Source organism: Lytechinus pictus, chromosome 18 (assembly GCF_037042905.1).
Source record: "Lytechinus pictus isolate F3 Inbred chromosome 18, Lp3.0, whole genome shotgun sequence".
Classification (NCBI taxonomy): Eukaryota; Metazoa; Echinodermata; class Echinoidea; order Temnopleuroida; family Toxopneustidae; genus Lytechinus; species Lytechinus pictus.
Window position 1 is genome coordinate 4,589,343 of NC_087262.1, and position 24,535 is coordinate 4,613,877.

The window sequence follows — 24,535 nt, forward strand, 5'->3', positions numbered from 1 at the left end:
CGTGTACATGCATGCATTATGTAATAGAAAGCGTACGCAGCGGTATACGTAGTTGTGTATGTAACTTGAATTTGGCGCCTTCGGGCATGTGAGGTTTGCATTGTCATAACCTATGTAAACATAAATAAGTAAACAGATACGCATTTAAAGTAGTAGTTGATTTCTTTTATTATGAAAACTGTTTTACAGAAAAGGTGAATTTAGGGCGCATTAATCAATACATGATATTTACAGTATGCTTATACTTGATATGACCTTGAAACATGTCAAGGTCATTCTTGGTTATTGAATAATTTAAGTTGTAATGCAAGTCAACGTTATTTGCCTGTTTGGAAATCTGTGTACATTATTTATATGTGTCATGACTTGTTGTCATTTCAGCTTAAACAAGTATTGTTTATTCTGTTATTAAATTGCAGATTGAACCAGTCTCATTGTGCACACATCAACACACTATAGACTCGGTCTGATTCTTGGGTTTGTTTGGTTTCGACGTATCACACGCCACATCTACAGTTCAATGTCAGCTTGAGTGTCTTGAGTGTCATCCTCCTTTAAGTACGTCACTGCAATGGAAGGCAGCACAGATGAAGAAGTCACCTTTAAGGTCAATAGTAAGTCGGAGGATTGTGTAAAGATGGACAGTGCCAAGATGCAGAGTGACTTTATGAACAGAGATGACATCAGGCCCGAAGACTCTGTGAGTCAGAGGGGTAGTAGCAGTACCACGTCAGCTAGTTGGAGGCTTCGAGCTAGGGCTAGGAGAGCTGCCTTACAAGCGGAAGTTATGGCTCTGCAAGAGCAACAAGAGCTTGAGCTTGAGGAAATCAAGTTGACACAAAGGAAAGCTGAACTTCTTCTTAAAATGAAATTGAAGGTAGCAGAGGCAGAAGAAGCTGTTTATAAAGGTACACAGTCAGATGTCAAGGTCAAAGGAAAGACTGATCCTTTAGAACAGGACAAGACTGAAGAATCTTGTAAGCTTGAACCTTCCAGGGACAATTCGACAATGCCGGCTAAGACAAAACTGACACCAACTTGTGACAATTCTTCAACCAGTGAAAGTGATAAGATGATGGGTAAGATGCATTCTGACATTTTCCATCACTTACAGCAAGGACAGAAACAACATCAGCAGCTGTTGGAAGCTATCACCATTTCCACTGCCAACATTATGTCATTTGATGGTAACCCTCTGAATTTTTATGAATTCATGCGGTCGTTTGACAGCGTCATTGGTAGATCTTCATTGGACAATAACACCAAGCTACTCAAGTTATATCATCTGTGTAGTGGAGCTGCCAAAGACATCATCCATTGCTGTCTAATGATGCATCCAGATGATGGATACTTACATGCAAGGACGCTACTGACTGATCGATTTGGAAATGCCTTCAAGATCTGTGATGCCTGGATCAAGAAGATCACAGAAGGACCTATCATACAAAATGATCCAAAGCAGCTGAGGGACTTCGCTGATCAGCTTAAGACCTGTGGAGAAACATTGATGGCAATAGGAATGCTCCGAGAGTTAAGCTCTAGGAGTGAACTGGTGAAGATCATTGACCGTTTGCCATTTCACCTGAAGAGCCGCTGGGTACGTCATGTGAAATCCATCAGAGATGTTGGAAGACAGCCTACCATTCAAGATGCAGTTGACTTTATCACTGATGCAGCAGATGAGCTTAATGATCCTGTATTTGGTGCACTTCTTACTGGAGGATCAAAGAGCGGAAGTACTGACAAAGTGAGAACCATGTCAGGTAGAGGTCAGGTGAGCGTATTTACCACTTCAGCCAATCCATCAACTCAGAACTGCCTTATGTGTAATGCCAGCCATGATCTTTTTGGCTGTCAGGAGTTCAAGAACATGAATCCTGATGACCGCTTTGATTTTGCCTTCAAGAACAGATTATGCTTCAATTGCCTCTTACCTGGCCACATTTCTTCTAGATGCAACATCAAAAGAACCTGCTCTGTTAGAGGATGCGATCAAAGACACACAAAGTTCCTACATACTGGGAGAAGGATGATGACATCATCTCCACAGCGCCATACGCTTCTCAGTGCAAGTGACGCGTCTACTCAAACTGACAGCGATGTATCATCCCATGCCAGCTGTGGCGCCATGGGGGCCGGAGTTTATAGCAGAATCGCTCTTCCGATAGTACCGGTCAATGTTAGTGTCCCAGGTGAAGTAGGAGGAACTATTGAGACCTTTGCCTTGTTGGATTCTGGTTCCACAAACTCATTTTGTCTACAGGAAATAGCAGAGAAGATCCAGACAAAGGGACGAAAGAAGATCGTATCAGTATCTACACTAGAAGCTCCTAACCACACCATGGAATGCGAAGAAGTGAAACTGAGTGTAAAGGGGTCTTCTGGTACATCAAGCAAGAAGATAGATGCTGAGTTCCTTACACGTCCAAGCTTGAATATCAATGCAGTGAACATGGCCACTGAAGAAGAGATCTCCAGATATCAACATCTTTTTGGTATTGATCTCCAAGTGACAACAGAAAAGGAGGTATCTTTACTTATCGGACAGGATATGCCCGAAGCTCTGATGCCACTGGAAATCAGAGCAGGTGCTCCAGGTGAAGTCTATGCCATCAGGACAGCACTTGGGTGGACGTTAAATGGACCACTGGGAAATGAAAGTAATCTACTGATTCATCAAGCTCCATCTAACTTCGTTTCTGCTGCAGGAAACATACCGATGGGAGTCGAACCTCATCAAACTTGTAAGCTAGAAAGAGTTGACAGAGATGATAATAATTGGCAACTTCCATCTCACACCCTAACTCACGATCTGCCAAATAATCCCCAAGTGACAAGCAGACAAGGCTCCTTGAAGACTCGACTGGATAAGGATGATTGTCTACATGCTAACTACAGGGAGGAGATGAAGTCTTTGCTGGAAGAATCATATGCTAAAGAGGTTCTTGATGCAGCTCCTGAGAAAGATGAATGTCTGGTAGGGCTTTTCTCCAAGATCACAGGCATCGTCAGCAGCAGGCCACCAACAAGAGAATCACCAAAGGTCTATGATGATGAAGATGTGAATTCGAAGCTCTTACTTCTGTTAGACAGGAAGCTACAGCTACTTCCAGAAGAAACAGTCAGACCAGATGTCTCGAAGATGACTCAGAGTTAGGTACAACCTTTAGCAGACACCTTTAAATACTAGTCAAGAGAATACTTACCTCATGTGTAAATTCGAAACGTTGAAACCTTCGCATCGCAATCTACAAATTAGTCGCATTGTGCTTGATGCCAATGGAAACTCTTCACTTATTTTGTGACTGCTTGGAAGATTTCTCCAGACTCTCCAGGCAAGAAAGGCGTCAACCGCGGCAAATCCAAACAAAGACTAGCATAATTATATTTTACCTATCTCAGGGTTGAACATTATTCTGAAAAGACATTATTGATTATGCTGATGTAGAACTTAAAGTCAGGACCTATTTATCAGAAGAAAGAGAAACTTGTGAAATATATGCAATTTATGATAATTGAATAACAATTGTCTTTGCAAGGATAGGATCAATTTAGATAATCATGTGCAGTGATCTTTGAACTTATCGCGATTTGAGCATTTTGAAGTCATTTATCGTCAAAATATGAAATCATGTGGATTCTGTTTCGTGAAAGCATTACTATATGTATGAAAATTTAATATCATGATGTCTCGACAGTGATTACATAAAGTGTCAAACTGATTTGTATCATCACGGGAAGTTTATAGCGTGATTGATAATCTTGTAAGCTGGATTTAACAAGTGACTTTAACGCGGACAGTGTATCAACAGTAGTCTTACCAGTACTGATATCTGAAAACTGAAATGAGACAAGAACTAAGAAGCTATAAATAATTTACAAAAAATGGACTTGAAATTGTAAACTGATTAAGAAGATTGTATCTACACATGTGGACTGATTTCTCAGAATATCCATGTTTATTCATGCATATGTAAAAAAAAATGCATGTTGTCATTTTCAAGACATTTGCTCGGTTGACATAAAACATTTGACAAAGTTTACAATGTGTTATGTAATTTAGAAAATTGATGATTTCCAGTGTGAATTGTAAATCTGATTTAACAGGATTTAAGCTACAGTGAAAACGTGAATACTTTTGTATTTGTTTTAGGTCACCATACTTAAGTTGAATGTGATGGAAGAAGAAATAATCATAAAAATTTTTTTATAGAAATTCAGGATTGTTTTCGTTAGTACAGAAAATCGACATGTCATGCTAAGCAAATTTTGTGCAGATTAGACAAAAGACAATACTAGAAAGTTATTATATGGTGATATGGTATTCAAATGATGGTTTAGAAACATCAGTACTGTCAATTTGATATGATAAATGAAAGATATGCAAATTTATTTTGAAGCAGAACTTCAAAAATGTATTGAATGTTATATGATCTTGTCAATGCATTCTTAGAGCGGTTTGTATTGAGTCAGACAGGAAGAGTTAAACTCTTAGTGAGAAGTTAAAGTCAGAGTTTATATATTGTATTTTGCAAAATGAACGTGTTGAGAAACGGCAAGTTTTTATGATTGCTTGTTTAACATAGTAATTTTCTCCTAGAGTCACAGATGTCCTTTTTCTTAGCCAGAAGGGAGATGTCGTTTTGATTAAACATTTTCCAGTGTCATTCCTGGTGTATGGAATTGTAGTTACAAATCAGTTTCTTTTTGTGTCAAATGTTTTACCAAAACGATGCTCCTTCAGGCACGGAAAGTTGGAAGCTCTGAACTTGGTTGTTGTCATGGTGACGTTAGAAGAATGTTCATTGCAGTATACTTAATGCTATTTTGGATTTGGTATTTTCCATCTGTTCTTAGGAATGCTGAAAATTATTGGCTAGTGAATGCAGTTGGTTAAAAGGTATTCTTCATTATGAGAGGATGTTTTTATAGGTTAAGGCCTAGTTAATCAACTGAAGTTGTGAATTTTGGGTTTTGATATAAACGAATATTTCAAAGGTGAAAGTTGTTTAAAAAAAAAAAAAAAAAAAAAACAGTTGTTAATATAGGAATTCATGATGAATATATAGTGAGTTTTTATGTAATTTTGATTTCGTAAAAGAATGAATTGTTAAATGTTCAGAAAGGCTTCTCATTTAAGGGGGCCGGGATGTCGTGTACAGGATAAGGTTTTTAGTAATTTCTAATTTGCTTTGATACTGTTTTCTTTTACATTGTAAATCGATTTTATTTAGATTCGAACTCACCGACTGAGGGCGCATTGTTTTTTTGGTACAGTCATGGAAAGCGTGTCGCTTGTCAGTTTAGTTGTTAATTTCTATAATTTCGTGATACGAGCCCAATGACGTAAGTTCTATTTTGTTCATTTTGAAGTTAAATAGTTATATTCTCAGATAAGCCGAGTGGCATGCTAAAATATGGTTTAAGTTATTACGAATTAATATGGCAAAGTTATGTAGGCTCAGTGAATTTGTTCTAATGAAAACGCCGTATACGTGTACATGCATGCATTATGTAATAGAAAGCGTACGCAGCGGTATACGTAGTTGTGTATGTAACTTGAATTTGGCGCCTTCGGGCATGTGAGGTTTGCATTGTCATAACCTATGTAAACATAAATAAGTAAACAGATACGCATTTAAAGTAGTAGTTGATTTCTTTTATTATGAAAACTGTTTTACAGAAAAGGTGAATTTAGGGCGCATTAATCAATACATGATATTTACAGTATGCTTATACTTGATATGACCTTGAAACATGTCAAGGTCATTCTTGGTTATTGAATAATTTAAGTTGTAATGCAAGTCAACGTTATTTGCCTGTTTGGAAATCTGTGTACATTATTTATATGTGTCATGACTTGTTGTCATTTCAGCTTAAACAAGTATTGTTTATTCTGTTATTAAATTGCAGATTGAACCAGTCTCATTGTGCACACATCAACACACTATAGACTCGGTCTGATTCTTGGGTTTGTTTGGTTTCGACGTATCACACGCCACAATGAGGTTGTGTGGTCCAGTGGTTAGAGCATTGGACTCATAATCACAAGAGTTGTGAGTTTGAATCCCCACTCTGCCATTGTCTCCACTTTGATAAAAAGACCCGAGAGTAATATCTGTCGTATATAATGTCAGCCACTATGACTGATTAACCAAGACATGAAATGTTTGCTAGGTAATTGGTTATATACCAGCTTGGCGTTTACCAGCAAAAGCTGTCCTGCCGAGTTCCTACGGGAGTTACCATAACCAGAAACAGAAACAGGTGTGAGCTTGAAACATGTTCCGTTTATTAAAATGTTATGTCCTTTTCCTTATATTCGTCTTTAAGTTGATATCGAGTTGTTCCTTTGGAAATATCATCATGTGGCTTTTATCACTATTCCCAACTTACCTGCCCAGAGAATTCTTCCCTCCTCAGAAGCCGTATTGCTAGGCGCAGGAGACCAACTATGGCACGCTCCACCAGGTAGCTAGGGGTTGGGACAGTCACCACTAACGTGTAGAAATGATCCCTTACGGTCGTCCAGAAAGCACTCACTCGATCTCTGTTCAAAGGTAAAATATAAGAAATCAGGAAGGATATAAGCAGAAGATATTTATTGCCCTATCAAAAATTCTGCAAAGGAGCAATATGCCACTGTTCACACAACTGGGTATATTAAATGGAGTTAAACATGGGAATTATTGATTGTACACAAACCCATCAAGCCCATTTTGTGTGTAATTTGCGACTCGAAATCCCACCCAGAAATGCCTGAAATAAAGGAAGAAACAACAAATAATTTCAGTGGACAAACACAAATTTCATTATTTTTTCCTTGACCAACTTGAAATGAACTTTTTTGGACTTGGGTTGTTCTTATATATTGATTCATAATTCAAAAGCAAGACAATTCTGGGGGATATAACATTAATCTTGAAATATTCTAAAATGGAATATCAATACTGCCAGGTCAAAGAAATACATTTTTACTTGTTTGATCCCTTCTGGGGTTGTTTCAACAACCTTACGATTGATGGAAAAAAATCATTTATGAAACACGCCCTTAGAGAACATAATTGGTTTCTATATTTCATTAACTTTGGCTTTAATAATTATTCACTACAGGTTAATGATAAAGGAAACCTGATATCTTTTAAATCCAACCAAAATTCATTTGTCCATATCACTACCAATACCAACCGTGTTTATGTTTACTTAAGCTCTGTTCATGCAAATGGAGTACATGTTAAGTACATAGTTGCCAAGGTAAAACAATAGAAGCTATAGAATTCCTTACTTTTATTGTATTTTTCTTCATGTTTAAATGTTAAAGAAAAATATTTCATTTACTTTTCCCAGAAAATGAATTGGGCACCAAATGTACTGAAAAATAAAATTTCTAATGTTAGTGTCCCAATTGGCTATCCATAGTTAAACCACAACATAAAGACCAGAGTTCAGAATACAAGCCTAGGTTTGAAGGTATTCACCTGTTTTCCAAAATGACCCTGAGAAGGAGTTCCAGATTGAAGATGGCTGCCTCCTCGTCAAAGACCAGGCCTAGGGCATCAACAGCCTCTGGGCCTTGGGAAGCATTGACCAAGGCTTTGACGAGCTCCTGGAGCGATTCGAGACGAAGGAACTTGCTCTCCGTTATCAGGTGTTCTGGATGACAATCCTACATAAGATACAGAATACAGTTAAAGAGGTTTAGAAAACTCTACCAAGGATCAACTGCTTCTGGACTTTGATAGACGAAGACCAAGGCTTTGACAAGCTCCTGGAGGGATCTAGAGGAAGGAACTTGCTGTTATCAGGTGTTCTGGATGACAATCCTACATAAGATACAGAATACAGTTAAAGAGGTTTAGAAAACTCTACCAAGGATCAACTGCTTCTGGACTTTGATAGACGAAGACCAAGGCTTTGACAAGCTCCTGGGGAGATTCTAGACCAAGGAACTTGCTCCCTGTTATCAGGTGTTCTGGGTGACAATCCTACAAGGGATCCAGAATATAATCGCAGAGGTTTTAAAAAATCATACAAGGATCAACTGCATCCGGACCAAGGGAAGCAAAGACTTAGGCTTTGACAAGCTCCTGGAGGAATTCCAGGTGAAGGAACTAACTCTCCGACATCACATGTTCAGACTGACAATCCTACTAAGGATCAATCGACAGCCTCTGGACCTTGAAAAGCAAAGACCAAAGCCTTGAGAAGCTCTTGAGGGATTCCAGACAAAGGAACTTGGTCACTCTTATTTATCGTGTGCTTAGGATGACAATACCATATATGATACACAATATACAAACAAATATAATCAGAGGGGGCAATTCCAAAAAACATGTAAGTCCAACCCGCTATATTTCTGGCCCTTCCTCAAATCATTTGTCTGTTTTCTAGTCCTTTTGAAAATTGTTTTGCTCTCAAATGATGACTTGGGCAGTTCCGGAAATGAAGTAAGAAAATATGTAGGTGTGACCAACAATATGTAGGACTTTCCTGAAGTTTTCTGTCTCTGTTTTCTCTTATGAAAATATCGATGCTCACAAATGATCACTTGGGCACTTCACGAAATGATTGGTTCTAGAATGATAATGTATTTACCTCAACACAGTTACTGGCTTCTTGTATTGCTTCTTGATCTTCAGGGGTTGGACCCTTAGGGACGGATGAATCAGTCGAGAAGTAGGAGTAGAAGGAACCAAGGAGAGACATATCGGACCTGCAAAAGAAAAAGAAACAACCATCATATTAATGATGATGACGACGACGATGGTGATGTTGATGATGATGAGGGCAATGATGATGACGACAACAAAGATGGTGGTGGTGGTGGTGATGATGATGATGATGACTTCAAAGATAAACAGATGCTTCTCGCTCTTCAGTGGTTTGACCATTTAGGACAAATGAATCGAGAAGAGAACAAACAAATCCCTACTTCCAGATATTTTCACTTGATCTTAACCAGAAAAAATGCATCATAACTTTTTGACAACTGAATTCTGTAATTCCCACTGGCTTTGTAGAGAGACCAACCAGTTACAGTATACAACAGATCATTTTACTTGACAATGGGCATCTCAGATAAATGAAGATATCCCCATGTGCTTCACACACAGACAAAATTTATGATAACCTGTTGTTGACTACTGAATTTTATCATTCCCATTGGCTTTGTATAAGAGCTCAACAGTTCCAGTAATACTACCAAATAGTTCAAGATACCCCCCCCCCCCAAGTAAACACTTGTCTCAACCTCTTGAACTCTTCAATTCTATGTTTCCCATTGGCTCTTTACAGAGGCAGGTAGACAATGGGTTCACTTACTTGACAGTAGGCATCTCCTCTCTGATCAGCGACACCCTCCCGGACGGATCGACAAAGTCCATCACCTCCACCATCTCGCTGGGCAGGAGTTTGGCACGGAACAGCTGGAGCATGCAGTCCAGGAGGTTCTTCCACCCTTCGGCCAGGATATCCCCATGCCGGTGAGCCAGGCTGAAGACGTTCTTGGCTGCGACCTGGGCTTTCCTGTTGGCCCCGAACGCTATGGCTGTGGACTCGGGCGTCTATGAAGCAACAAATAAAATAAATAATAATGAAATAGGGTTTATATTCCAACATTTTAGTGATCACAGCTTCTTGAGGAATTTATTCCTGCCAGTATCCATTTGCTCCTCCTGGGTGGAGTCACTGGAGTGTATCACAATGTTGATGAATTTCTTACTGAAGGAAATTAATACTGTGGCTAAGATATTGAGCATAACTATTTTGATTGATTGAATCCATTTATTTCATTTAGATAAAAAGATATTTACAAAGTATAACATACACGATTATCACATAATATGCAAAGATACAAATACATGAAAATATGAAATGAAATAAGGAAACTTAAAGAAAGGCCTTTAAGGCTTTGTGGGTAAAAGTTCCCTCAAATACATGTACTACATTCTACATTGCGTAACAGGCATATCAAAATCTTAAATTTGTTATACCCCCCTTTAAAAAACTATTTTGCAAAACAAGCTGAAACTTTGAAATGTCATTGGTATAACTATCTCATTTGTATCTGATTTTGACAACATTTTAAGCTTGTCTGTTGTCTTGAATTAAAATCAACTTGTTGCAATGGGAAATTTTGTTCATAAACAGTTCATCTAACCATACAGAATAAGGTGTTAGACCAAGTGGATTATTAGACAAATGGTATAACCCCAACTGGAAATTAGACAAAATGATAAATGGTGAAGAAAAACACTGGTTATATGTGAGAGGAGACCAGACGAAAAGTATATGAAGTAGGTGTAGATCTATCTCTAATTTACTGAAGGTAACGATACAAAATACAAGCTGAGAGAATAGTTTCTTACCTCCAGTGAATTCAGGAGTGTGGTAAACTTGCAGAGGGATATGACCAGGTTATCAAAGACATCGGTGAGTCCATAGTGGGCGGAAATCATTGCACATTTTCTGCAGAGGGCAATATAAATCAAAATACAAATAGTGATCAATCAAGACTAATCGATATGCTTAGTCCTGCATCATGCTTCATTTTCACAACAATCGATAGATTGAAGGCCAATAATTTCATTCGAAGGAGACCCATCAAAGGCCAGCGACACTCTAATCGTACTGAAGATACAATTTCTGACTTGCAGCCAGAAATAAGTTTGCACATTCGAACTGAAAATCAAACATAAAAATCTTAGAACGAGCGGGATTTGAACAGCAACTCAATCACCAGGCTATCACTGGTTCACAGCACAGTCACAATGTAATAAGAACAAACAAATCAGTACTTCTGATTTTTTTTTTTATTTGACTTGCATTAATAATCTGCCATGGACAATGGAATGGATATTCTTGTCACTTTTTTTTTTGAGGGGGGGAGGTTATAAATTAGAATCCTGAATATACCTTTATTTGCTAGGTCATTGGTCTCATTAGTGCCTTTATTAATAATGAAACAAGGCTTTAGAAATTCCTGTTCGCACAGAATTGGATGTAATACACAGAACATAATACTTCGTTTAACCCTTTGAACCCTGAATTAATTGGGACGATCGTGACCATCGCCTTGAATTATTTGCAGATATCGAGATTATCGGTAAAATGAAGGAATACATGACATTTGAAATAAATGATCTCCTATTCTTATGATTCGAGCCCAGCCATGACAGCAGCACCTTACTCCACTGGTACCCGGCCTAAACGGGCTGATGTTATTTAGCTTCCTGTACTAACGATAATCCCTTGCTTTTCGGATCACATGACTTGAAGCCGGCTGTCCGGTTTTTCAGGTTCAAAGGGTTAAAAGAATTCTTACCTGAATCCAGCAAGAGCCTTCTGCGTAATTGAATCATCCAGACTCTTATCAAAGACGAAGGAGAGAGCCGCAACAGTAGGTCCCCAGGCTAAAAGGAAGAGGTCCTTGTCCAATTGACCGTCATCTGTATGAAGGAATTCACTGCCAGGCTTCTGGCCTCGCTTCAGTAGCACCTTCCAGAGGTAGTTCTCCTTGACAAGACCGCTCTGTTCCGCAGGCATGACGATCTCTTCATTTCTAAGAAAGAAAGGAAATGACATTCATAAAGTGAAATGTGATAGAATTATTGACACAATCTAACATGACAAAGAGCATTGGAAATATTCAATAATAATATTAATCCGTGTTTATATAGCGCTTAATACATCGGAACGACATGTCTAAGCGCTTTACAGATATATTATTACCCCGGTCATCGGATTCAATCAGTCATTCCCGCACACAACGTATGCACATCCTCCACTCCCTGGGGAGTATTCCAGTCAGTCGCCTGTGAGGTGCACACAGTACTGGACAAGCTACAATTACTTTCACATCCTACCGGGTACCCATTTAGCACCTGGGTCGAGAGTGGCAAAGTGTGAATTAACGCCTTGGCAAAGGACGGCAGACCACGGTGGGATTCGAACACACGACCCTCTGTTTACAAGGCGAGAGTCAGAACCACTACACCACGGCTCCTCCACTTCACTTCCAGGCTTCTAACCATGCTACAGAAGAAACTACTGGAGCTGGCTGATAGGACAGCTCTGTTCCACAGGCATAACGATCTCTTCACTTCTAAGAGAGAAAGAACATGAGGTTTAGAAAATGAAATGTGAAGGACTTCACTGCCAGGCTTCTGACCATGCTACAGTAGAAACTTCCAGAGCTAGCTGATAAGACAGCTCTGTTCCACAGGCATAACGATCTCTTCATCTCTAAGAGAGAAAGGAAATGTCATTTATAAAGCGAAATGTGATGGAATTCACTGCCAGGCTTCTGAACATGCTACAGTAGAAACTACCAGAGCTAGCTGATAAGACAGCTCTCTTCAGCAGAGCAGGCATGACGATCCCTTCCTTTCTAACAAGAAAGAAAATGAGGTTAAGAAAGTGTTCATGCTGCTACCAAACTGTCAAGATTCCAAGGACTGATAAAAAGTTTATTTACACAATCGAACATAGACAGAGGCTTTGTGAATACCCATGATTTGGGGAAATTAATTGTGGGTGGTCTGCCTACACAAGGGTAATCATTGTACTTTCAACAAACAAATAGTTGACAAAGTTTTAGGCTTTATTCACAGCTTAGCAAAAGCCATGGTGATAAAAGGCAGCACTAAGAAACACTTGTATTATTATTAAGCATGAGATAAATGTAACATTGTTATAATCATAATTATTACAAATGCTATAAAAAATATCATTTTACTACTAATAATAATGTGACTTGTAAAGCGCCAAATCCACTCTGTAGAGTGCTCAAGGCGCATCAAGAGCTAAGATTTTTCAGAAGATTTTGAAAAGTCTCAACAGAGGTGCATTTTTTATGTCTTCAGGAAGGCTATTCCACAAAGTGGGGCACGCATAAGCAAATGATCTTTCCCCCCAGTTTTTGAAACCTTTGGAATAACAAGGTAGCCAGAAGTGGATGAGCGCAAAAACTTACTTGGTCTGTAGTAATTGATAAAGGAAAGAATGTATTGATAAAGGAAAGTATGTATTGTTATTTTATATTTGGAAATATAAATAACTAACTTACAGAAGTATTTTTTTTCTAAACACAATGCCTAAAAGCTTTTTCAACAAAGTACGAGACAAGAGCGACAGATATTTTCTCACTTACTTGATAGCATTGAAGACTTCTCCCAGCATGTCCTGATCAAAGTCTTGGCCTCCGTTCACTTTGACTAAATTCTTCTTAAAATGCTGGTGAAGGAACAAAAATAAAGCTGGGATTAGATATCTGTTCATGTAAGCTGAAAGCTTAAAGGGGAATCCAAACCAAATGAGAATTGTTTAAAGAGAAAGAAAGAGAAAAATCAAAGAAACAGATAGGTCAAGTTTTAAATCAATTCAGATAAACAGTAAGAAAGTTAACAATAGTTGAGATTAAATCTAAATAAAACAAAACCATTTATAAAATATACCTAGAAGTGTCTGTAAGAAGCCAGTTTGTAGATACAATCTGAGCATATTCACATAAAAGTTATTTGTACCAAAATCTAATATCCACTAATATGAAACCTGAAGGGGATTGCCAGACATCCGAACTCTGTGAATTCCAAACACCAAAACGGATTGACTATAAAAAGCGGGTGAATATGATAGCTCATCTCTCTGTGCTATAAGTTGACGGGTGCATCTATAAATTGGAATGCCATACAGAATCAGTCGACTCGGTAACTCATGGTTAAATCATGGTGCATTCCATGTTCCCTGGAGGTAGTTCACTTTACAAAGGGGGATTCAAAACTGTTCAAGAGACACCTACTTTGTGAGTGCCAGATCCAAATGCAAAAAAAAAAAATACTCCTCCATGTTGCTAAATCAGTGTTACAAGTCATTTTGGTCGTGGGATAACTATGAACTGGTCTACTCTATATGATGTAGAGTACTTACAGCCATTGTCATGGGAATGTTCTGTTTCTTGGCGTTGTCGTTGTGCTGGTCCACGTTGAGCATGATAATGGCATAGGCAAGTGTGAACGCAGCATCATGGTTGGCAAACGGATGGCCATTGCACGTCTGAAAGATATCATTGAGAGGTAAAATATGAATGGGAATTTGAAACACACTGCACAGTTTGCATGAGAAGGATAAAATCAGATCCAAAATTGAGACATGAGACAGATAAATGAGCGTTCAATTTTCCCACAATGCCCTACAACTCAATTTTTAATCGATTCAATCTCCTCTTATTCAAGTCTAGAAATGGACCCAAAGGCATACATGCGTTGAGAATTAATGAGTCTGTGACTTATTCTTGGATATATGTTGGCCTGTACATGAATGACAACTTTTTTTTCTTGCTTTGCAAGAATATTCTCCAGTTGATTACTCCAATGTTAACAAACTGAGTTAACATCAACTGAAATTTCCCAAAATCAAAATAATTTAAAGGAAATATGGACAATACAGAAACATTTCAGGATGTGAAGATGTGAAATGCAAATTTCATCAACTTGACAGGAAAAAGCCCCCCCCCCCCCCCATGAAGTCAATTGTTTGACAAAATTGCAAACAAGTGATGCTTCTGGTGGTCATTTGAACGTCAGTTTAATATTTTGAATCAGCCTTAGAGAGAGCATAAAGACTCACATGCCACTTCTCTGCAAAGCATTCTAGAAGATGTTCAATAACCAGTGCTTCCCCTGGTAACCTAAATGTAAATGCTTACAAGAGCATTCTCATCTTGGGTAACCCCCACCTCCACCCCACCCCACACCATCAACATAACCCTTGGGTGCCTAGGATTCAATGTGCTACAACACTTACATGCCACTTCTCTGCAAAGCATTCTAGAAGATGTTGGATGACCGGTGCTTCCCCTGGTAACCTAAATGCTTCCAACAACATCCTCAGGGCTTCGTCAACCCTCGTGTTTGCAAAACCAAACAAGCTGAAAAAAAAGGGAAAATAAAAGACGAGTTGTGATGGGAGGTGGTAGTAACAGAAGAAATGCTGAACAAGGGAAAACACTACGTGATGTCGATCTAAATTTACAGACACTAAACAACATAATGATAGAATATTCTTTTCATTCCTTACCTTTTATTAACAACAATTGTATTGACTGTACCAACATTCCAATGTCAGGACAACACTACTACATGTACCAGTACCATAAGCAGCAGCACCAACCACTACACCACAATGTAACCAGAAATCCTGTAATGGCTATGACATTCATTTAAAGTGGGATTACAAATAATAAGTTAATGAATTCAAGCTAACTGATAGTCAAATAAGCTTGACCAGAGTTGTTGGATGCTTCATGATTTAGGACAACTGGTATTAGAGGAAAAGTCTAAAAACTACCATCACTCCTACAAAACTTTCCTCCACCACCATCATCATCATTATCATCATCATAGTCATTGTAATCATCTTCATCATCATTATCATCATCTTCTTATTTCCAATCATTACAATAATCATCATCATCTCCATCATCATCATCATCCTCATCATCACCATCATCATTATTATCATTACCATCACAATCATCATCATCCTCATCATCACCATCATCATTATTATCATTACCATCACAATCATCATCATCATCATCATACCACCATCATCATCATCAACAGCACCATCATCATCACCATCACAATCATCATCATCATCATATTCATCATCAACACCACCACCACCAACATCATCATCACTCCTTTTCAATACTTACTCCAGGTATGGCTCCAAGATTTTGGCATTCTTCTTGCTGCTGATGTAGTCACCGACTTGCTTCTTATCCACATGGGGGTTGTCCTTGATGAACGCTGCGATGGCCCGAGGATCCGATGGGTTCGGCAGGAGGCCGTTCTCCTGGAGGAACGCTATTCCCTTTGAAGGTTTCTGGTTGAAGAGTTCTGTACCGGCATTCAAGAGCTAATTGGTCGAATAAATAAGAATCAAGATGATGGAGTACTTTGAAAAATGAAAAATGTGGGGTTGTTCTCACAAAGTTTGTTTGCATGAATTCTTCCTAGCCCGCATTCAAGAGCTAATTGGTCAAATAAATAAGAATCAAGATGATGGAGTACTTTGAAAAATGAAAAATGTGGGGTTGTTCTAACAAAGTTTGTTTGCATGAATTCTTCCTAGCTAATATGTTTGAAGTAGGTACAGTATGTCAAGTTGAAACGATAACAAAGTAGAACTAACATCTACCAAGTGAGTCAGAAAGAACTTTACACCTCAAGCTCATTAATTCATAGAAAAAATATGTCATGAACACATAATTATCATATACATACTGAGCTTGAACAAGTGTCTTCTCCAAAATAATTTGATATCATTGTAATATGGTACATGTGAACGTTTGGATAATCACAGGAATTCTTTGTTTGGATGTAAAATTTGATTTTGTCCAACCATGAAGTTATAATCCTCCTTGGGTTGAAGTAAACTACAATGCAAAATAGCTTTTCAATTAAATCAACGTGATAATTGATACTAGAGAGTGGTTACCAGAAAAAGCACATGTCACAAATTTGGTCACAAAATGATGCAAGAGACTTGAAAAGTTATTAAACGTTGCAGCAAAAGCTATTCAGGTATAGATTTATCGCAAAAACTTTTAGCAGGGTTTATCACCCCCCTCCCCCATTTACTTATGGTTAACAAGCAAATCAAGTAAATATACGGTACCTTCTTTTTGTGTTTGAGCTGAGCTAGTTCTTCTAGGGACGGTAAGTTGGTTGAGGATGAAAACCTGCTCCTTTTTCTACTTGGTGTCGTCTTTGGTTTGTCCAATGCGTGCTCTTTGCCTTTATTCAAGGGAAATGGAAAAATTGAAAATATAAGAATAAGCAGATGTACCAACCTTTCCAAGGGCAAGTAAACACTCTGTATCTCAAATATTATCATTTCCTCATCAAATTCATATTTTTCCTAAAATATAATTTCTTCCAAAAAGATATATTCAGAATGTTTTCCCTCATGAGAACATAATGCTTTATATGTTATACTTTTATTATATATAATTTGTGATATCCAATAATCATCATACATAAGCATCATTGGATTTGAGCATTCATCCCACAACCGGGTGGTCGGGCGTTCAAACCCCGGCCTCGTCAGACCAAAAGACGTTAAAAGATGGGAGTTGCTACTACCCTGTTTGGCATTCAACGATTGAAGGGATAGAGCCTCGTCGATCTGGCCCTGCACAGCGGCTGCCGGGCCCACGATCAATTGGGCAAAGCAAATTTTCAGAGTATTTCATTTCATGTCTATTTCGAACAATAAAATGTGGATTTTCATAATTTCATTTCATTTTTCATCAAATACTTTTAAATCAATGAACAAATCAATAGATAAGAGTGACCACTTACCTGGTGAGCCATCCTTCTCCTTGAGGGCATGTGCCATGATCTGTCCCATAGCATAGCCAGTGGTAGGAGGTCCGACGTTGGCGTAGTGGTCACTACGGGTTGACTCAGAGTCCGAGGTTTCATGATGCGACGGGCTCTCAGAGCCGTTCTCTTCGTTGGGCTGAACGGGGAGGATTGAAAAATACACGCATTGTCAACGTAGCAAGAAAATACATAAACAACCCACTCCCCACTAAGAGGATGTATTTCTGTAGCTTTCTACGCAAAGGGGAAAATACATCCCTAAAGTGAAGCAAAAACACAATCTTTGTTCGGAAGGATAAGATGCAAAATGTTTGAATGTGCTCCATTAAATTCTTGCACAAGGATACACCAAAAATCACAATTTTGACTAAATCCATACCAGGGGCAATGGCATGGTACTTTGATAGGGAGCAATATACCATTAAGGTGACATTATTTGTTTTCTCAAATGAATTACAGGGGTAATATACACGAAACAGACCTATCTTTTTGATAATCATCTCTTTTTTCCTTTATATCATCCTCTCTTCTATTTTTCATCCCTTTGTTTTTACACTTTACAAAAAAATCAAAGTCATCCCACTGCACTTGTGTAATGCCGCCCTGATATTTTCTTTACTTCATATTTTTGAAAGAAAATTGTGTTGAAGTCTAAGAAAACTCTTAGAGATGTCTGTTTATTGCTTGATAACATGATTATTTGGGACAGATAACATCTGCTATAACATCTGCTAAAATAAATGTGGTTTAAAATATGAATAAACATTGTTTCAGCATTGGATACCCAATTTAATAAACAGGTGATTCTTGGAAATCAGATACTAGTACTAGACTTACCTCCTGGACCTGTATGGTAACACCAGAGTCCGGGGCAGTGGTGGCATACCTCTCCGTGGCATCCGACGTCAAAGAGGACATCGTCGACAGGATCCTCTGCTGGCAGCTTGCTTCGATGCTGTCGACGACCGCCAGTAGGGCATCGAGCGAGAGCAGATGGGTGGTGTACAATGAACCCGAGACTGGAAATGCATTCTGGGTTGGATAAGATATATTACGAAAGAAAGATAATAAAGAGTACAGATGAGCAATTCCATAAAGTACATGTACCTTCAACCCCCTATACAGGGGACCTTCCTGAAATTTGAGTTCATATGAAAACTTGTAATCCCCTCCCATGATCATCGATTGAACAGTAAAAATAGTGTCTGCACACAAAAATAATCATTTGGGGGAATAGCCCAGATGCCATTCCAAATCAATCAGAAGGCTTAAACATGCTTTGAATGGGCCTTAACGTTGAGTTACTTGAAAATCAATAGATATAATAACAACTCAATTATCCACACTCCCGCCAGGTTTCAAAGCTTAATAAATTTATAAACGTGTGGTTAACGAAAATGGAAATTGACAACTGTTTCTTTATATCATTGTTACTGAAGTTTTGCATTTAACGTATAAAACAAAATTTGTCGTTCCAACTTCCAGCGCAATACTTCTTTACAAATGATATGAAATATATACATGTATCGTGCTACTCTAGATGGTGACACAACATTTGTTCCGGCGACAATTGCTCCGGGCTTTATTTCGTCTAAGATATAGTATAGGGTTTGGGTTGCAATAGGGTGTTATGTTTGGTTCAGGGTAGGGCATAATGTTAAAGCCAGGGTTCAAGTTGGTCCTTCCATTAGTGTATGGAAGTAACAGAGGGGCAATTGTCGGCGGAGCAAATGCCATGGAACCACTCTTGATAGCCAATCTTAATAATGATTACAATAACCAACATTTATAAAGCACTTGCTACAACGTTTCTATATTAAGCACTGTATGCCATTACCATGGCTTTAGCACAGCTACCTAATCAGGCATTTGAGTATTCAAGGAATTTCTTCCTTCTGGGTACCCATATACAACACCTGGGTTGAGAGTGGCAAAAGTAGATCGATGTGAATAATTCAAAACAGTTTTAATGGAGAATGAATATAAGGAGACATCCTACCTTTGAAAGCAGTTTGGTAAGGTCCTCAAAGAGATTGCTGCAGTAGAGATCGCAGTCATAGTTCAGGTAGAGTTCGGACACAAGGGACGGAATCTTCCACAACTGTAAGAAATATTCATTTTCAGTAATTATCAGCACAACAAGAAATATCATGCCAAAAAAAATTAGGTCTAACCAGACATACCAAGTCTCATGCATTATGCGTGAGACGACTGAATGCTTTTCACAATGCATTTCCTTAACTCATACTGTCTTTCTTTTTTTCAGACTTGAAATAATATCTTTTTTTCAATATATGTTTCCCTTTTGAATGATATTCTTTTACTAGCAGTCTGGATATGAAGAGAAAATGTACCTATATGATATTGGAATCTTATGTCTTAAGTCCCCAATTAGAAATTGCCATAAAAAACACTACCTAAACCGAAGTGGTTTTCACTATACCTTTTCATCAGAATTTTTTTGGGGGGGCTTTCCACATTCCACTGACACGTACACAGTAATAAAAAAGAAAATGTGTCTGTTGCAAGGCTTTGATGTATCTGATTAAACTGCACAAACCCTTTACAAATGCCAAGAATCTACCTGGACGAGCGAATCCAGGGCCATTTCCTTCTGCTCATAAGGGTACCGCTGGGACTCGGAGACGATGATCTCCGTCAGCTTCTGGATGAACATCTCCAGCTGGAGCTTGAGATGGGTTCGCATCGACTCGAAGAGGAAGAAGCAAACTCGGAGAGATGACGCAAAGATGGACAACCTTTCCGTCTGGAGAAGCTGGGGTGAAAGGGATACAATGTTGTATTGATAGACATACAAGAAAAACAAAATGATATGGACTAAGCAAAGATTGATAACCATGGTTAAACTATGGTCAGCAAAATGCTACAATCCTGAAAACGTGACTCTGTTCCTTGTTTCTTTGACTTCTTGAGAGGATTCAAAACGAGTTCAGTGTGAATTGCATATAACTACAACGTCATCAATGAGATTACATATCCCCAAATGTCATCAATGAGATTATATCCCCAAATGTAACACTATACATGGCACTTTTTCTATATCTTTTATTGGAGCAAAGTTTTGGAATAGTTTGCCCCAGAGTATACGAGAGAAAAGAACACGGTTTTCATTTCGTAAAAATCTGAAAAATTACTTGATTAATGAAGTTTGATGATTGATATGAGTTTGGAAAAAAATAAAATAAAACAAAGTTGTTTTAGAAGTAGATACATTGAACTTTGATCCTTTTGGGAAACCATTCTCGACTAGCACTTGTGCTAACTTTTGGTTCTCCCTTTAACAGCATTTCATTTGGTACAAAATCACCCATACCATTTATAATTTATGTTCATGCATACAATCAATTTTTATGGTGATTTGCTTCTTGTCAGGTGAAACTGCATCAAGACAAACCACATGATGTTACTCTTTTGTATTATATGCTGATATCACATGCGGTATTATATTGTGTTTTTATTTAGACTATGATTATGTTATGTTATGAATTGCATTTATATGATTCATGTTATATAACACATTCTTGTAAATATGTATTACACATATATTCATTCATGTAAATATGTTAATGTTGTTAATAAATTCAACTCAACTCAATTCAACTCAATTCAACATATTAAATATAGTACGTTTGCATTTAATGTTTGACCCTATTTAAACTCAGGCATTTCCATACCAAGTTTTTCTTTTCAAATTTGTGTTGTGGCATGTACCTTTATTCCTAGCTACATGAGGAAATTACAAATTGAAGCAGAGCATTGAGGTTCAAGCCCTGGTCACGTCTTTCAGATGATGACATTTAAAGGTATTGTTTAACTTTGTGAGCAGCATATTTAAAAAATTCTCAAACCAAGATGAAACATGTGTACAAGTGCATGTATTAGAACTAATAAACCCTGAAAACAACCATTATTGAGAATGAAAAGCTAAAACTACAAGGCAAACCCCGATTTTGTAAATAGGCGTCTTATAGACGCCTAAATAGTACACATAAGTGTATGGGATGAAATTAAGATGGTCTTTCCGGTCACTTTATATTTCAATTTTTGAAGCACTAAATAATTATTTTAGAACGCAATTTTTTCTGGGTTTCATTTTTGTAACATATCACAGACACAGGTGACAAGTGTGACCTTCTAGCTCAGATTTTTTAAAAGTCAAACCAATGTTAACCAATCACTTTAACGTAAGCCCAGATATAAATAATCATAACTGATTTATGCATTTAAAATCTCCTACACACTTAGAGAAAAATGAAACTAGCATAACGCTGAAAATTTCATCAAAATAGGATGTAAAATAAGTTATGACATTTTAAAGTTTCACTTATTTTTCACAAAACAGTGATATGCAAACGAGACAGTCGATGATGTCCCTCACTCACTATTTATTTTGTATTTTATTGTTTGAATAATAATAATAATAATAAACAGCTCTTGTATAGCGCATATCACAATTATGAATAATGTCTCTATGCGCTTCCAAATTTTATATTATACAATACAAATATTAAACAAATATTATACAATATTTCATTTTTTACAGATTTGCCAATAGGGACCAACTTGACTGAGCCATATAATATTAAACAATGCTAATTCCACAGGTTCAGGGAAAAATTGATCGCTGTTTCACTTGACAATGAGGAGAAAATTATATTTCATATAATAAAATACAAAAGAAATAGCAAGTGGATGACATCATCAGTCTCCTCATTAGCATACCGACCAGGATGTGCATTTAACTGTTTTGTGAAATGAAGCGAAACTTTTAAAATGTCATAACTTTCTTATTTTACATCCGATTTGGAAGAAATTTTCAGTGTCATGCTTGTTGAATTTTTCTCTTTTTATTCAAATCAACTTTTTGTTGGGGTGGACTTGTCCTTCAAAGATATCATCATAATTATACTCACTGCAAAGAGGTTTTTGCACAGATCATCTCTGACGAGAGCGATGAGGGTGGAGAAGGATGGAATGTGATCGCATCCCGTTTCCACGGCGATGGTCAGAAGGCTAAGGCCCATATGCATCATCAGATCAGTATTGTGCCTACAAAAAAAATCAATTTCAGTGACAAGAAAATTTTGATCAGAGCCTCACTGCTTAGTCTCTAATTTAAAACCTCTTACACAGTGGGGTCCATGAAAAAAATGTGTCAATTAGAGAAATGAGTTAATAAACTATGGTTGTCAGATATATTTCTTGCCAGATTATGAGTGTTTTACTGACCAGCATCCAGTAATTTGATAGATGGATGGATGGATGAACAACATTGATTACAGAATTTTATATTTTGAAATCAGAGGTAGGATTAGGTATGTCAAATTTTCTTGTCCAAAAAAGTCTATGCTTATGATGTCTCCAGTAGAAGAGGATGCCATATCATGCATTATTTGTGGTGAAGATTTTAACAGTTTTTCAGAGTTGTCGTTGAAAATCACTGAATTTTTGTGTCGTGAAATGCTCCCCTCAGGGGAGTTTGATGAAAGGTGTCAGCTAGTCACCTTTATCCAATGAATACCAAGGATTTCTCAGAGCTGACAATTAGGTTGATGCCCACAACTTTCCTGAAAAGGGGCCCAGAACACTGCAACAGAGTGATTTTGGGCCGATTCTACTTGTTGGCCTTCAAACCCTTGAATAACATAATTCTTGGGGGATACTCACCTGTCGTAAGGGTTGATGAGAGAGATAAGAAACCTGAGAAGTTCTCTTACACAAGGTAGACCATACGGGATTGGTGGTCCTGCTCCTACGGGATGGAAGAAAAAATTTATCAATTAGAAATTTTAATGTCTTTATTCGAGCAATACCCCCAAACCAAATTCATCATTCAATTAAATATTTCTTTATTTACATACATCTCTTGGCTCATGCTACAAGAAACTCAGAAATAAAATGTTGTCAACCTGCAAGAAAAGTTAGACCTCTAATGATAATGAAAAATTTGTTGAACAATCAATTTCATGCTGTTGCATCATATTTAATCAAAAGTTTGATTTTACAATAAATATGAAAGACTGATCTTTGATATTCTATTAGAGAAGAGACATATGACTCGTGTGGATTTCCCATGCATTATCACACATATTGTGCATATTATATTATTATTATTCAATCAATTCTTGCAAAACAGAAAAGAGGGTAAAATCAAAATATCATCATTCTGCAGTGACAGAATTTACAGAGAGAGTTGCGATCAAACACTACTCAATAATCAAACACAACTTTATTTTAACCAATGAAACACACATATTAGGGACTTGCGCTTGATTACCTAAGTTGCATTTAAACGCAATTCTTTCTGCAGCGGGCTACAGCTCTGACAAAATAAACAGCAATAAATGGATTAATGACTTATTTCAAATTAAGTTTATTTTCCAACCAAATATATAGAAATTTATTTAAAGATAGTACTGATCCTGTTTCTTGTCTCAGTTGAATGGACAATATAGACAGGTCTCACTGTAACAAAAATGCTCATCCTTACCATCTTTTTGTTTCTGCTGAGGGGTGAAGCGAATCCCCTGTGGATTGACGTACTCCGATTCGTGCAAAGATGCAGAGTCCGTGTTGGATTCTGTGTCCTCCGTGCCTTCCAAACCAGAGTCCGCCCTCTCTTGGTCACCAGAAGAAAGTTTGCCATCTTCAACCTAGCGAGAACAACAAAAGTGGTAGAGAATGGGTTTGGGGAAATTATGCATTTCGAAAGATTTTGGTTTTACTTGGGCTCATACTCAAGTGATGTTTATCCAATGAAATATGTACATACCTGTCAACCCTGGAACCAAGAAAGTGGAAAAGAAAGACAGAGCCTGAAGAGATATTGCAAATTTGCTAATCACAAGTACAGACAGATTTCTCAGACAGAATGGGCACAGTGGTTAAAATGGCTCTCTCTTTAACCAAACCTGTACTGCCCATATTTAATACAGACAATTGGCAGGTATGCATTACTGGGCTCGGTTGCATTCTTAGCACTACTGGCACTGCATTCCAAATCCAGTTCCGGCAAAGGTACGGTAGTATCGCACATGGAAAATTGACATAAAATTGTCTCTTTATACTATTCAAAGGAGACATTTCTCACTAATCATTAACAATGTCTGGCAGGCAAAGGG

At 37.7% G+C, this 24,535-nt stretch overlaps 1 protein-coding gene across 1 annotated transcript in view; it reads right to left on the bottom strand.

Moving 5' to 3' along the window:
* Positions 1-24,535, bottom strand: part of LOC129281646 (Golgi-specific brefeldin A-resistance guanine nucleotide exchange factor 1-like) — a 55,622-nt gene that overhangs the window by 12,883 nt on the left and 18,204 nt on the right. Inside the window, exons 10-27 of the mRNA XM_064112888.1 lie at positions 23,905-24,067; positions 23,082-23,166; positions 22,328-22,463; positions 19,978-20,169; positions 19,393-19,494; positions 18,231-18,425; positions 17,370-17,529; positions 16,684-16,802; positions 15,719-15,921; positions 14,803-14,926; positions 13,927-14,052; positions 13,151-13,233; positions 11,324-11,560; positions 10,368-10,467; positions 9,322-9,563; positions 8,596-8,713; positions 7,479-7,666; positions 6,397-6,550 (exon numbers count right to left, since the gene is read on the bottom strand). Coding sequence (XP_063968958.1) covers positions 6,397-6,550; positions 7,479-7,666; positions 8,596-8,713; positions 9,322-9,563; positions 10,368-10,467; positions 11,324-11,560; positions 13,151-13,233; positions 13,927-14,052; positions 14,803-14,926; positions 15,719-15,921; positions 16,684-16,802; positions 17,370-17,529; positions 18,231-18,425; positions 19,393-19,494; positions 19,978-20,169; positions 22,328-22,463; positions 23,082-23,166; positions 23,905-24,067 — 2,727 coding nt within the window. The remainder of the gene's footprint in view (positions 1-6,396; positions 6,551-7,478; positions 7,667-8,595; positions 8,714-9,321; positions 9,564-10,367; positions 10,468-11,323; positions 11,561-13,150; positions 13,234-13,926; positions 14,053-14,802; positions 14,927-15,718; positions 15,922-16,683; positions 16,803-17,369; positions 17,530-18,230; positions 18,426-19,392; positions 19,495-19,977; positions 20,170-22,327; positions 22,464-23,081; positions 23,167-23,904; positions 24,068-24,535) is intronic.